Genomic DNA, 14,083 nt, shown 5'->3' on the forward strand with positions numbered 1-14,083 from the left:
CCGGCATTCCATTTGGCTGGAGAGGCTCTGGTGCCCTGTGCCAGACTCTGAGCCCCACATCTATGAGCTCATTACCCACTCTGGTGGTCTACACTTTCTCTACGTGGCATGAGGGCCCACAAGGCCTATACCCTCTGGGTGAGGAGGTACCAGGGAGAGGGGAGAACCAAAGCCTGGGCAATGCGTGAGCAGGAAGAGAGCTGAGGAGAGAAGCCTGGAACATGCCCCTACCAGGAGGAGCCATGAGAGGACTGGTCTGGGGGAAAGATCACAGAGAAGTGAGAGAAGAACTAGTTTCAAGGAAGAAGAAGGGAGGACGTGGGACAAAACTGTAAAAAAGCCCAAAGGATGAGCAGTGGACTAGGCCACGGGATCTCACTTGATTGTTGCTTTTAAAAACCACATTACGTGCTGAAAGTTATACACACCTATTGCAGAAATATCTAGAAGAGAAGTACAAAGAAGGAAATTACAATTACCCACAAACTCATCATATAGAATGGTTCTGTTCCAGCATTAAAAAGTTAAAGTTTATGTGTATGAATGAAAGGAGGTCTCTTCCCTTTTTCTCTATAAAAAGGAGTGTATGTATATGTACGGAGATGTGTGTGTATATACATCCGTACATGAAATATGTATGTATACACGTATGGAGCACAATTTGGATCATAGATCATCAAGCTTTCTTTATACATTATAATGCAAACTCTTCCCTATATTATTATATGTTCTTCGAATTAAATTTTTAAAAGATTTTATTTATTTGACAGAGAGTGTATGTGCATGAGTAGGGGGAGTGGCAGAGGGAGAGGGAGAAGCAGGCTCCTCACTGACCAGGGAGCCCAATGCAGGGCTCCATCCCAGGACCCTGGGATCATGACGAGCTGAAGGCAGACACTTAACCAACTGAGCCACCCAGGCACTCCTAATTAATTTTTCTTAACAACTGAGTAATACTACACCATGTGGAAAAGTCATTATGTATTTAATCGTTCAATAGCTATTTGACTGAATATTGTTTGTTTAGGTTTGGTATGTGGGTTTGTTGCTGTCCCCAATTCAGGGAGTACAGTTTTCAATAGTGAAAATTTACCACTTGCTTTGATTTGGGGTAATCTCTGATTCTGTTTCTTCATCTGTAAATCGAGAATAATAATACCTGCTTTATCCATGTTCTGGTTTTGCCATGGATCAAGTGTACAGGACATTTCATTGTTGTTACAACTTTACAGCTGTTTCAGTCTGGAACGACTTGGTGGCTGAGGAGGCCACAGAAATGCTGGGCAAAGCTGAGGGAGAGGTAATGGTCTGGGTGTGGAGGTGCTGAGCCAAGAGGCCTCCTGGCCAGTGAGGAAGAGATGCCCAGATGCCTCGCAAGGCAGCATTCTTGCTTGGGAGAGAGGACTGCGCTAGACTGCAGCTTTGGGAATCTTTGGCTCTGTGCCATGAAATCGGATGGTCTCTCCCAAATGAGAGTGTATTGCCAGAAAAGACCAGGCTGAAGGCTCAGTCTGAGGAGACATGGGCAGGAAAAAAGCATTAATAATGGGCACAGGAAGAGCAGTGGAGTAAGGGTGCAGGAAACTCAGGATTATACATAGTGGGAGAAATTAAAGGAAAAAATAAGTTAAAAAGTTGCTGTTTTTTTTTTTTTTTTTTTTAGATTTTATTTATTTATTTAAGAGAGAAAGTACAAGCCCAGGAAGAGAAAGAAGCCAACTCACCACCAAGCAGGGAGCCCGACACAGGGCTCGATCCCAGGACTCTGAGATCATGAGATTATGATCTGAGCCCAAGGCAGATGCTAAACCCACTGAGCCACCCAGGTGCCTCCAAGAAATTATTGTTGAATCCCATCAGATACTGCTCTGGGCTCTCTAAAAGTTGACTCCGTATTAAATGAACTCTGCCTCCCTTGTTTCATTGAGATGGAATCACTGAATTATGAAGGTAAATCTTAGGGGTAGAAAGGCTAACACAGTTGAACAAATTTCCCTGTTTCCTTACAAAAATAGTCAATCTCCAACAAAGATAAAAAACATAATTGGAGAACTAGACATCAATAAATCTATCCCTGAAGCTGGTAGATAATTAAACTCAAAAGTAAATTAACCTTTGCAATTGCCACTGGGCATCTGTAAAACCTTTTTTATAAGTAAATACCTAAGTAAATATCTTTTGGCTATTAAAAAATACAAAATCTTGTAAGGGCTCTGTGTAGGGCTCTCCTGACTATGGGGGAGGAGTGGGCCAGGCAGAAGGATAAGGCCTGGTGTGGGCTGGGGGTGGCCTAACTCTTGGGCAGAGGTACCTGGTGGGGAGAGGGTGGCAAGAACACCGTACAAGGTGTCAGAAGGAAACAGAGCAGGGGTCCCTCTGCTATCCCAACATCCAGAATAACTCTTATCCTTTAAAAAAAAATTACCCATGTTTTCAGCGAAGGACAGATGAGCCAGAGGATCTGGCCTCCAGTTCTGGTTCTGATGCTGCCTGGCAGTATAGCCAGATGTATTTTGTGTCCCCACGGAAACATTGCAGAAGGGGGACTTTTGTTCTCTTAAAAGGCCCGCTCCCTCCCCAAATAAAGCTCCCTTGCATCTTTTCATTGCTTTTTCACTGCTTTTTGGCTTTGGGAAAGCACATCTATTCTTAGGGCTCAATCTAATCTAATTTTCTCCTTTGTACTGTCTTTACATGTTCTACCATGAGCCTGCATTCCTTGGGTCAGAAACTAGTGTTACTAAAAAGCAGTAAATAAGAGAGAGTGCTGGACACCCAAAACCCAGCTAGCTCTGAATCTCAACATCTCTTCCCTGTGAAGCAGGCTCGTCCTTAAGTTTCTGCTCCTCCTCGAATCCAACTAGTCAGCATGCCCGGGGAATTCTATATCTGAAATGATTCTTAATGCTGAAGTGGAATTAAAAAAAAAAAAAAAATAGGCCTTAGGACCCAGCGTAAGCACACTCCGATAAAAGGAATGTGTGTCTTCAGCACCTCTCCTGACTCTGCTTTTCAATCCCTTCTCTCCTCTGTTTGCCATATTCACCACCTGCCAGGTCCCATGACTCTGGGGATGTGCATGGCTGCAGGGTCCTTCCACGACCTTCTCTCCCTGGCAGAGCACTGTGCCCTTCTCCCCATCTTCCCTCCCAAATCACTCTTCACCAGCTCCAGGACAGGAACTTGTGCCAGCCAATCCTTGCCCATGTGCTAACGAGCCAATGCAGGTAACGTCTGCTGCTTAAAACAGGGCCTTCTGGATAGGTAATGTCCTAACAGAAGGGGTCTCATGAGGGAGCCTAATGGTCAGGGTGTTCTGGGCCCTGGGGAGCTGATGGCATCCATTTACTTAAGTACCTGAATCTACCTTGAACAAGAGCACTATTTTTGGAGTTCGAGTGACTTCATATCCACTGACAAGCTGCACCTCCCTGAGCAAGTTACTTAACCTCTCTGTGCCTCAGTTTCCTGGTTTATAAAATGAGGCTACTTATGGTACCTATCCTGGAAGGCTGGCATAAGGGTTAAATGTCATATAAACAATCAATCCAGTCTCAGCTACATTGTATGTTCTTAGTTAACATGAAATAAGTAAAATTCAAAACATCACTGTAATTTTGTATTCAGTACTGGCCCTCTGGGGCTGGACTCTGGCTGCCAAAGACTATCCTTACAGTTTCTCATCTTGTTTGATATTTTTCACTTTTTTTTTTTAAGATTTTATTTATTCATGAGAGACACACAGAGAGAGGCAGAGACACAGGTAGAGGGAGAAGCAGGCTCCCTGTGGGGAGCCTGATGCAGGACTTGATCCCAGGACCCCAGGATCATGCCCTGAGCCGAAGGCAGATGCTCAACCACTGAGCCACTGAGGCATCCCATCTGTCACAACTTCTTAAACCCCACTTCCTCTACTCTATAACCCCAACCTCAGTTTTTTCTCCTTGACGATCTCAGTGTTATCTTAAGGAAACCAAGGAACCAACTAGAACGTGGTAGAGGCCTGCCCTGCAGACGGCCCCATTATCTCCCTCCCATGTTCTACGCCAAAATCTCTGTTTACCTTCCCAGCATAATGCACAGGCCCCAAATCAGGAACGGCGGACGTGCGTGCTCACCAGAACAGCCCTTGACAGAATTTCCTCCTGCGCATGAAATTGGATGCCTCCACTATAAAAATATCAACTGGGAATCTCCATAAAACTACGGATCACCAAAATGTTTCCTTTCAGGGTTAGAACAGTTTCACAGAAAGCATATTTTACTTTTGAGAAGAGAATCTACAAGTTAGTGGCTGCTCCTGTGGTTTTTCAAACAGTTTAAACCAGTATTTAGACACCACCAGTGTCTCATTTTTTTTTTTTTTTTTTTTTTTTTTTTTCTGGAGAACTGAGCTACAAAATACTGGTTTCTATTAGGGTGTGTCTAGCACTTTCTGTGCCGCCAAGTTTTCCATTTTTATAGTCTGCACGCTAGTAGATTTTCCATGAACAGGCTCAAATTTATTCCCAGGCCATAATGTTTAAGAAACCCAATATGAACGTGAAGACTGTTCTAAAGCAGCATCAGAAATTTGGACCATGCAACTGCCTTAAAAACATCATCTCTGATGTGTAAAAAAAGTAATCTATTTTTTGACATGCCTTAATATATGTGGGGGCCAAGGGTACTCACTCTCCCTATATGTTTTCTTGGACTAGGCTGTTACGGGAAATATGTTTTTTTACATTCTTGTGTATCGTTTATTTCTACGCTTGCACAGAATACAGCCCAAACACCCACCTACACAGGCATTTTACATAGAGAGTTGGAAGCCAAGTGACTGAAAAAAAACAAAACCAAATTTTGTATACAGTGTCTTTACAGAGATCGGCATGTGAATTCAAGTGGGAGCCAATGGTAACTCTTGAGGAAAAGGAACCAGTTAGAGGACAGTGCTAATGGGAAAGTGTGACTATAATTTGGTTTTGCTGACAAATAAAAAAGCAAGTGCCATATTTTTTAAGAGAAAAATAACATAGGAAACAGGACTTTATATTTACCCAGTCACACACATTCTCATTCCAGCTCTAGAAACTTACATGTTGGCTACAACCATCACCACAACGTCCAATTTTACTTTTTAAGTAGGACAGCTCTCTTCTCCCACTGGTCCTCTAAGGAGAGCCCCACTGGGGGTCAGGCCAGGCTCTTCACAGGCTCCTGGCCTGGCCACCTGCTCTTTCTTCTTCCCCCATTTAAATCTTTCACTACTTCAAGGGTACCCTCAAGGCACATCTCCCTGATGAAGCCTCCCCACCAGAATTCCAAATTCCCCATACTCCGTGCTCCAAATCCTACACTATTAATTGCTGATGCCACTCAGTCTTGCAGATTCAGTTTTTCTGGGTGGGTGTTTTCTCTCCCTAACATGGCTGCAAATTTCTAGAAGGCAGGGTCCCATCTAATTCCATTTCTTTATGCACCCTGTACACTCTGAACACAAAACAGATGATCAGCCGATATCTCTTGGATTGAGTGGCTTGAACAACTGGGTGCAGAGCTATGAGGTCTAGAATGGCTAATTTCATCTGGCAATCTAAATTGTCCTAGTGAGGTCTAGACAAAATTTACAGCTCAACGACTATCCCCCGAGCTTTGCCAGGAGACAGGGCCACCATCCCTAATGAAACATTCCTGAAGAATTCTGGGGACCACCTACAGGGGATGTTGCAGTGTATTGCCCAGGTTCCTCCCAGAGAATCAAGAGTCAAGCATGCCACAGGCTGCCAGGGGCCTGCAGATAGCATTCAGCTGTGGGGGACTGCTTCACCCAAGCTCACATCCTGTTCCTTGGGATGGCCTGCATCTATGACTGGTCACTGTGTAAGAGGACATGGAGGCCCGGCCCCTTACCCCTACTCAGAGTAGTTCTGAAGGGCTATTCTAGCTCCGGAGCTGGAGGCTACTGTTGGGTGTGCACTGCAGCTCAGCTTCTCACTCTGCCTAGTCCAGTGTCCCTCCCCTCTCCTTTCCTTCCCCAACTAAACCCACTGCATGCCAACCTCTATCACAGAGTCATCCATCACTCTATCCATAGACAGGCATAGCTCATTTTGTTGCATTTCGCTTAATGCACTTTGCAGATTTTTTTTTGTTTTGTTTTGTTTTCAAACAAACTGAAGGCTTGTGGCAACCCTAGTGGGGCAAGTCTAGCCGTGCCATTTTCCTAACAGCATCTGCTCACTTCATGTCCATGTCTCACACTTTGGTAATTTTTGCAATACTTCAAACTTTTAAATTGTTATTAACATTTGTTATGGTGAGATTTAATCAGTGATTACGGCTTACTGAAAGCTCAGATGGTTAGCATTTTTTAGCAATAAAATATTTTTATTTATTTCTTTTTTTAGAGAGGGGAGAAAGATGGGGGAGGGGCAAAGAGAATCTTAAGCAGGCTCCACACACAGTGAGGAACCCCAAGTGGGGCTCGATCTCACCACTCTGAGATCATGACCTGAGCTGAAATCAAGAGTCAGACGCTTAACTGAGCCATCCAGGCGCCCCATCAATAAAGTATTTTTAAATTAGGGTATGTAAATTGTTTTGTAAAAAAGATATGAAATAATTGCACACTTAGGAGAATATGATAGAGTGTAAACATGACTTTCCTATGCATTGGGGAATCTAAAAATTCATTTGACCATCTTTATTGCAATATTTGCTTTACTGCAGTGGTCTGGAACTGAACTTGCAGTATCTCTGAGCTATGCCTGTATCCATCTATCCATGCAGGCATGCAGCCAGCCAACCAGCCAGCCACCTGCCAGTGTGTTTAGCATCCATGGTGTCGGTGGGACCATAAAGCACACAATGGAAAGGGCTGTTAAGACAAAACGTATAAACAGAGACTTGTCTGGGGTATATCCAGGGCAAGATGGGTCAGGAATCTTCATGCACTGGTATAAGCTGTGGCCATCAGCATACGTGGTCCTATCTCCCCCTCTGATTTGAAGCCCCGGAAGGCAGAATGGACTGCATTCTTAACTCTGCGTTCCCAACACAGGGTCCCAGGTAGTACAAAAAAAAAAAAAAAATATATATATATATATATATATATAAAAATACTGAAGCAAAACAAAACACTGAAGGAAAGCTTTGGCAGTTCCACCCTATAGGAAAGGTTTCTGGCTGTCTTGTCTTTTGGAGCAGAGTTCCCAGGAGTCTCCTCAAGATGCTCGTTCATTTATTACGCCCATAAAAATCTCAAGAACATGAAAGCAAAAGACAAGGTCCTGACCCTTAAAGCAGTTACAGCCCTCTGTGTGGATAAGGCAGAGGCCCCTAAAAATGTCCACAAACAGGAACAAGACACAGGACTATGACTAACAGGCAAGTGGTACCGCAACCCCAGGTGGTCTCTGTCCCAGGTTGGCCAGCACATTGTCAATGTCAATCTGTCAGGCAACAAAGGTTACTTGACAGTCTCCAAGAGGAACCTAACAATGAGAATCAACAAACTCCAGAACCTCACAACCCCTTGAAACCAATGCCCTATTATGGTTTACTGTCTACAAGGGGAAAGTGCCTTTAAGCAAAACATCACTGCTAAGTGCCTGATGAAAGGGTGGTGCTGGGAAGCCTGGGTGGGGGAGTTCAGCTCCCCCATCTCCCTGCCCTCACCCCAACTCACCACACCAGTCTCCTTCCACTCTCCATCGCCCTTCACTGCTTTTATACCATCTGTCAGCAACTACTGTTTTTTGCTTCTCCAAAATGGCACTTGCATCCTTCTCCTCCTGCCTTGCCTTACGGCTACCATGTCCTCTGATACCATGGCCATGCCTGGTTGCCGAGGCTCCAAGCCTTTGTCCGATGTGGCTCCTGCAAACCCAGCTCTCAGTCACATCTCTGCACAACAAGGATCAATAGGGAGGGGCTTCTTGTGCACCATCAGGACCAGTAATTAAGACCCTCTTCTGTGTGGCCCTCCCTGCACTCATATAACCTTACTTCTCAGTACTCCCTAGTATATGCTCTCCACAACAGTCATCTCCCTGCTTATTTGTGCCTTTGCTCAAGTAGTGTCTGACTTTTGGAATATCTTTCTTCTTCTTGGCCACCTATTGAATCCTACCCAGCCTTCTTGCAACTTTTTTTTAAGGTTCACTGATTTGTTTGAGAGAATCAGAGAGAGAGAGAGAGAGAGAGAGAGAGAGAGAAAGCATGAGCACACAAAGGGGGTGGAGAGAGGGGGAGAGAGAGGCGGTGGGGGGAGGGAGGGGGGTAGAGAGAGAGAGAGAATTAATCTCTAGCAGACTCTCCACTGAGCAGGATCTCGATGCAGGGCTTCATCCTAGGACACCAAGATCATGGAGCCAAAGACAGAAGCTTAGTTGACTGAGCCATGCAGGCATCCCTCCTTGCCACTTTTTTCACAAGGACCAAGGCTAGGACCTAGGCGATGGCAAAGGCAAGGTTAGGGGCCTGCTGTTTCCCTTTTTTTTTTTTTTTTTTTTTTTACTGTTTTGAAACTCCCCTGCCATATCTCAACTCCATTGCATGGAAATGCTTTTCTGTAGCATCTGTCCAGCTGCACAGAAGCCCCACCAGCTAGACTGCCCTGGACCACCTAGCTGTGGGTGGAAGGAGCTAGTCTGCCCTCAGCTGGGTAGACTATCTTGGCTTACAAGCCAAAAAGGGAAAAAGCTGACACCGCTAACGTTTACTCTCTTGTTGCTTCTTAGGAAAGACTCAATCACTGTCGAGTTAATACACAAGTGCTAGGATTCCTGAGAGATGGATGGTGGGTTTGCCAAACGATAGACTGCCAAGTTGGGTCTCTGGAATGAATCCAGTGTTCCATAAACCCTGCCTCTTTCCTAATCATAGAAAGAACCCAAAACGACAGAAAGGCAGAGTAGAGTTTCAGGCAGCAGAATGACATAAAAGCATCCTCCTGTGCTTCCTGAAAAACAGAAAATGCAGCTTGGGACAAATCTCATCTCCTCTCTTCACTCTCTTATGCAGAGTATTGTATTGCTTGATGAGTACTTCGCGGGCACTGGGGAGATCTCTGGAAAAAGTCTCTTCAAAGGGGGACAGTAAAGAGTAGGTAGTCCTCAGAAGACTTTCTCACTCTTCTGCCAATTTATAACTGGGAAGGTGACTCAGATGGATAAAAATGAAAGCGGGAATGGGGAGGACCTCTTGGGCTTTCTGCTACTTTGAAGGAAAAAGGTTCACTGGTTGGGAAGGGTTATGGCCTCTTCTTCTATTTGAAATGGCATGAAAAGAAAAAAAGAAAGAAATGGCATGTAAGTGGCTATCTCCAGGTTAGCTGGTGGGTTGGGTAAGGGATTCTCTGCCTTGTACAATCTTACCTAGCACTAGAGGAAAAAGGGGAGTCAGAGCAGTGGTTTTGAATATCCCCATCTTCATGCCTTGAGTTGGAAGATGAGGAGGAGAAGAAGAGGTAAGTTAAAGATAACCTCCCCCAAACAAGCAAACAAACACATACAAACATCCTCCCCAACTTCACCCCAGAGAGAAGGAGAGTAAAAAGGAGAAAATTCAAAACAAACCTGCTCAGGCAACTACCTTAATGTGATAATAATGACAACAATACTAATTGTCTTACACATGCCTACTGGTTTACATTTTATAAAGCACTGGGGTACATTATTTAGCAGAATTCTCACAACAAACAACCCAGTCAGGGGACACCTGGGTGGCTCAGCGGATGAGCGTCTGCTCGTCTGCCTTCAGCTCAGGGCATGATCTTGGGGTCTGGGATCAAGTCCCACATCAGACTCCCTGCAGGGAGCCTGCTTCTCCCTCTGCCTGTGTCTCTGCCTCTCTCTGTCTCTCATGAATAAATAAATAAAATCTTTAAAAAAAAATCCAGTCAGGTGATGATCAACATAGCAGCTACCATGTACTGAATGATCACCAGGAATACTTCTTACGTGGTATTTTATTTAATCCTCACAACCTCTTTGTGGTACTACTGTTATCCCCATTTTACAGAGGGTGGGGAAACAGGTTTAGAGAGGTTACGAAACTTGCTCAATGGGTAGAGAATGAAACCCAGGTCGTTCTGATTCCAGAGTCCAGACTCTTTTTTAAATTTATTTATACACGAGAGGCACAGGTAGAGGGAGAAGCAGTCTCCTCACAGGGAGCCCGATGCAGGACTCGATCCGAGGATCATGACCTTGAGCTGAAGGCGACGCTCAACCACTGAGCCACCCAGGTGCCCCCAAAGTCCAGGCTCTTGACCTTAATGGGGTCCATCTCACAGCAGGGCTTTTTTGCAATTTTGACAAAGTACCACTTCGGAGGAAGCAGCCCTTACATCCCAACTCCTTAAGAGATAGGTGAACGAACACACACACACGATGAATACTCCAAGAAGTCCCACTTCCTCTGTTGTCCTTGGTGACAAACCCATCCAGCTTGCACGGATACAAGTCCATGGATACAGATGAATGCCTCATTCCTTATGGAGACCAAGGTCAAACCCTAAGGATAACATACCTGTCATTCAACCGATATCTGAAGCTGCAACAAGGCTTTCCATTTGACAGGATGCAGATACAGCAAGGCAATGAATTAACATCTAGTTTTGAAGCTTTGTCACGAATAGCTTAAGTTTGAGAATAATGAGATGGAATGCCATTTAGCAGAATGGCTTGTGATATTCCATTAAACATTCAGCTTGGGAGATTCAAACACATACAGAAAAGAAGAAATGACTGTAGAAAACAGCAAGGCTCAAATAAATGGTGACAGCTCACTTGCCTGCCCTATTCTTCATGGGACCTATCTGGCCTAAGGTTTGCTGTTAGCAGTGCAGAGGTCTGACATAAACCGACATGCACGCATCAGGGATATTCCAGGCTGGGCATGCTTTCGGGAGAAGAACCAGGCCCCCTGAGAACTCCTTCACTCTGCTATCACCCAAGGATGAACTCTTCTGGAGTGTCTCCTCCTTGTTCTTTCTCTAAGTTTCCTTCTCTCCTTCGAATATCAACCTGCATAAGAGATCTGAGGGTGGGGTGGTGACAGCATGATAGTTCCTGGGATTTTGAGACAGTAAAGTGTCAAGGTCAGTGGCCTCTCACCCCTGCTCCGCCCAGCTCTCCGGATATACTTAGATACACACACAAACACCCACTGGAACTTTAAAAAGATGTGAGGAGATCCACAAGCCCCGTGTGAAACAAAATCTTGGTGCTTCATAGCTACAGAAACATACGGGTAGGCAAAAGGGCTCAGGTTAATTCGTTATAGTCACACATACCAGCCCAAAGGAGGTGGCCCTTGCACAGACACGGGCATCCTCAACACAGGTATCTTGGTAATGCCACCTTTCCTCTTTGCCAGGCTCATCTCTTCCCAGGCACCCAAAGGGGTTGACCAGAGCTGCCCTGTGAGAGGCTGAGGGGTACCATGTAGGGGATAGGGAATCCCTCTGCTGGTGGCTACTCCCTGCTGAGAGACGTGGGCAAGCCACTTAGCCTCTCCGGGCTTCTGTAAAATGGAGATAGTAATCACCTGGCTAGATGCTGTGAGGATGAAGGGGAATCATCTACACAGGGCCTCTGGCACAGCGCCTCGAGCTGTCCTGCCTGGTTCCTGAGCCTGCCTTTCGGACACCCACGCCTGGGCTGATAGTGCCTTCTGGCACTTGGTCCCTGCTCTCAGGATGCTGGTCTGCCATAGGGAAGAGTGGGGACTAGACTGGAAGGTCGGGTCTGTAGCAGGAGGGTCCCGGCGCTCAGGTCACAGGGCTGGGGGGGGCTGCGCCTAGCCCGCAGGGTCCCGAGGGTGCGGGGAGCCGAGGACAGGTGCGGGGGGCGACCGGGTCTCGGGGCGCGGGCCCGTGGGCGGGGGGTGGAGCCCGCCGGTGGGGGTGGGCAGAGCCCGGCGTAAGCCGACCCAGGGCTGTGGGTGGCTTCCTCCTGTTGCTCAGTATCAGGGAGAGGCGGGGGAGGACGTTCATTTTTTTCCGAAGTAAGCATCCACCCACGGCTTCGATAACGATCGATTGTGAAAAGCCCGCGGCGCCGCTTAAGGGCGCAGCCCCCCGCCCCCCGCCCCCCGCGGCAGCGTCCGCGCTCCGCCGCCGGGACCCTCCCGCTCGCGCAGCAGCCTGGGCCCCTGCGGGTCCGCGCGCTCCTCTCCCGCCCGGGGTCCCCGGCCACGCCTCCGGACCGCTCACCTGTGCCGCAGCGCCCCGGGCTCGAGGACGGGGTCGGCGCGCGGAAAGTTATTTCAAAGGGCAGAGGCGTGGCCTCCCGAGCCCTTCCCCACCCCCACGCGGCCCGGGCGACCCGAGCCGCCGCAGGACGCAGCTGCGCCGGAGCCGCCCGCAGACGCACCCCTTCTCCCTCCCGCGCCCGAGTGCGGCGGCGGCGGGCGCCTCCCGGCAAACTCGCGGCGCGGAGCCGGCCCCGGCCCCGGCCTGGAAGGGACCGGCCCCCGCCGCCGCTCCGAGGAGCACTCGGGACCCCCGCCCCGGCCTCCCCTCCGCCCGGCCCGGCCCGTCCGTACCTGCGGCGGTCACGGGCTCGCCCTCGCTCTGCTCGCCGGAATCCGAATCCATGCTGCGGGCTGCTGGCCGGACGGTCACAGCCGCCCGCCCGTCTGCGGGGCGCTCGGGGCCGGCGTCCGGGCTCCGGCTGCCGCGGCGCGCTCGGGGCGGGGGCGGGGGGCGGCGGCGGCCCCGGCGGGGCGGGCTGGGCAGTGCGCGGCGGCGGCCGGGGGGCGGCTCGGCAGAGGCGAGCGCCGCCCGCTCCCCGCGCCCCGCGCCCCGCTCCCCGCGCCCGCTCCCCGCGCCCGCCGGCCGGTGCCTGCGCGCCTGGCGAGCGCGGGGCGGAGGGTGGGGACGCGCGGGGAGAGCGCGGGCGGGGGAAGGGAGGCGCGAGCTGGGAGGAGCGGGAGCGGCCGGCCCCGCGGGCGCCAGACGGGGCTTAAATACCCCGGGGGCGGTGCGGCTCCTCCCCCGCGCCCGGCCCCCCGCGCCCGGCCCCCCGCGCCCCGCGCCCCGCTCCCCGCGCCCCGCTCCCCGCGCGCGGGACTGGAGGCGTGTGCGGCGAGGCCGAGCGCAGGCGGGCGGTGGCCGAGTCGGGAGGATCTGGAGGCGAGAGAGCGCCTCTACCCAGTAAGGAAGAGGAGAGGTTCGGTGCGGGGGTCCCGGGGCTGAGCCCGCCGCTCCGAGACCTGGGGCGAGAGCCTCAGACCTCTCGGGGGTGTTTCCTCACCAGGCAGATGGAGGGAGAAGTGCCAGATGCCTTTTGCCGGGAATGTTGTGGGGGAGTAAATAAGGATAAAGCACGTGAGGAGCCGAGGGCAGGCCCCACCTGCGAGGCCGCGAGCAGCGCGGGGCAGGTTCGCTCGCTCAGGCCGCGCTGCTTCCCCGCGTGCGCGGCGCCTGCGGAGCGGGGTCCCCGGGGCGGGCGCGCGCTGCGGACCCCCGCCCCCCCCCCCCGCGCCCCCGCCCCGGCCAGGGACCGAGTCTCCCACCGGGTCTTTCTCTTTAACACAGAGCGCTCGACACGCTTCACAGCCCCTACCCTCTGACTTTCCAAAAAGAGGTATTTGTGAGTTTACTTAGCAATGAAGCGGCAAAACTGCGGGGGAAACGCCCAGAGCAGGAGCGGTAAGGCCTCAGGGGACCCTGGGTTGCTAATTCTCCGCGATCTGTGCAGTCTTACTGTCTCCCTGAATTATCAGCTCCAATACTTATGGAACCTCACGCCAGCTTCTCTGTATACAAAGTGCCACAGGAAATGCAAACTAACTTGGTGAGCAAAATGAAATCAGGAGGAGAAAGTCTGCTAAGAAGCGCCCGTTTAATTGTTTCCTGCATGCACTTGTTTAATCTGCACGGTGACCCAGTGAAGGATTTGGGTAGCACCGTGTGCAGATGCTTTCTTTGGAGTTCAGAAATAGCTGAAAGTTGGCAGTTTCATAGAATTCGACTTACATTGTTATCTTCATTTAATACACGTGGAGACCATTTCAGGGAGAGTAGATAGTTTTCTTGTGGTCGCACGTCCAGTAAGTGAGGGAGCTGGGACTTGAAATCAGGTTTATC

At 49.6% G+C, this 14,083-nt stretch overlaps 1 protein-coding gene across 1 annotated transcript in view; it reads right to left on the minus strand.

Annotated features, from left to right (window-relative positions):
- The window catches only part of TNFAIP8L3 (TNF alpha induced protein 8 like 3), a 37,836-nt gene extending 25,141 nt beyond the window's left edge, over positions 1-12,695 (minus strand). The window contains exon 1 of the mRNA XM_077881084.1: positions 12,538-12,695. Coding sequence (XP_077737210.1) covers positions 12,538-12,589 — 52 coding nt within the window. The 5' untranslated portion in view covers positions 12,590-12,695. The remainder of the gene's footprint in view (positions 1-12,537) is intronic.
- Positions 12,696-14,083: the final 1,388 nt, after the last annotated feature.

Source organism: Canis aureus, chromosome 32, assembly GCF_053574225.1.
Source record: "Canis aureus isolate CA01 chromosome 32, VMU_Caureus_v.1.0, whole genome shotgun sequence".
Lineage (NCBI taxonomy): Eukaryota > Metazoa > Chordata > Mammalia > Carnivora > Canidae > Canis > Canis aureus.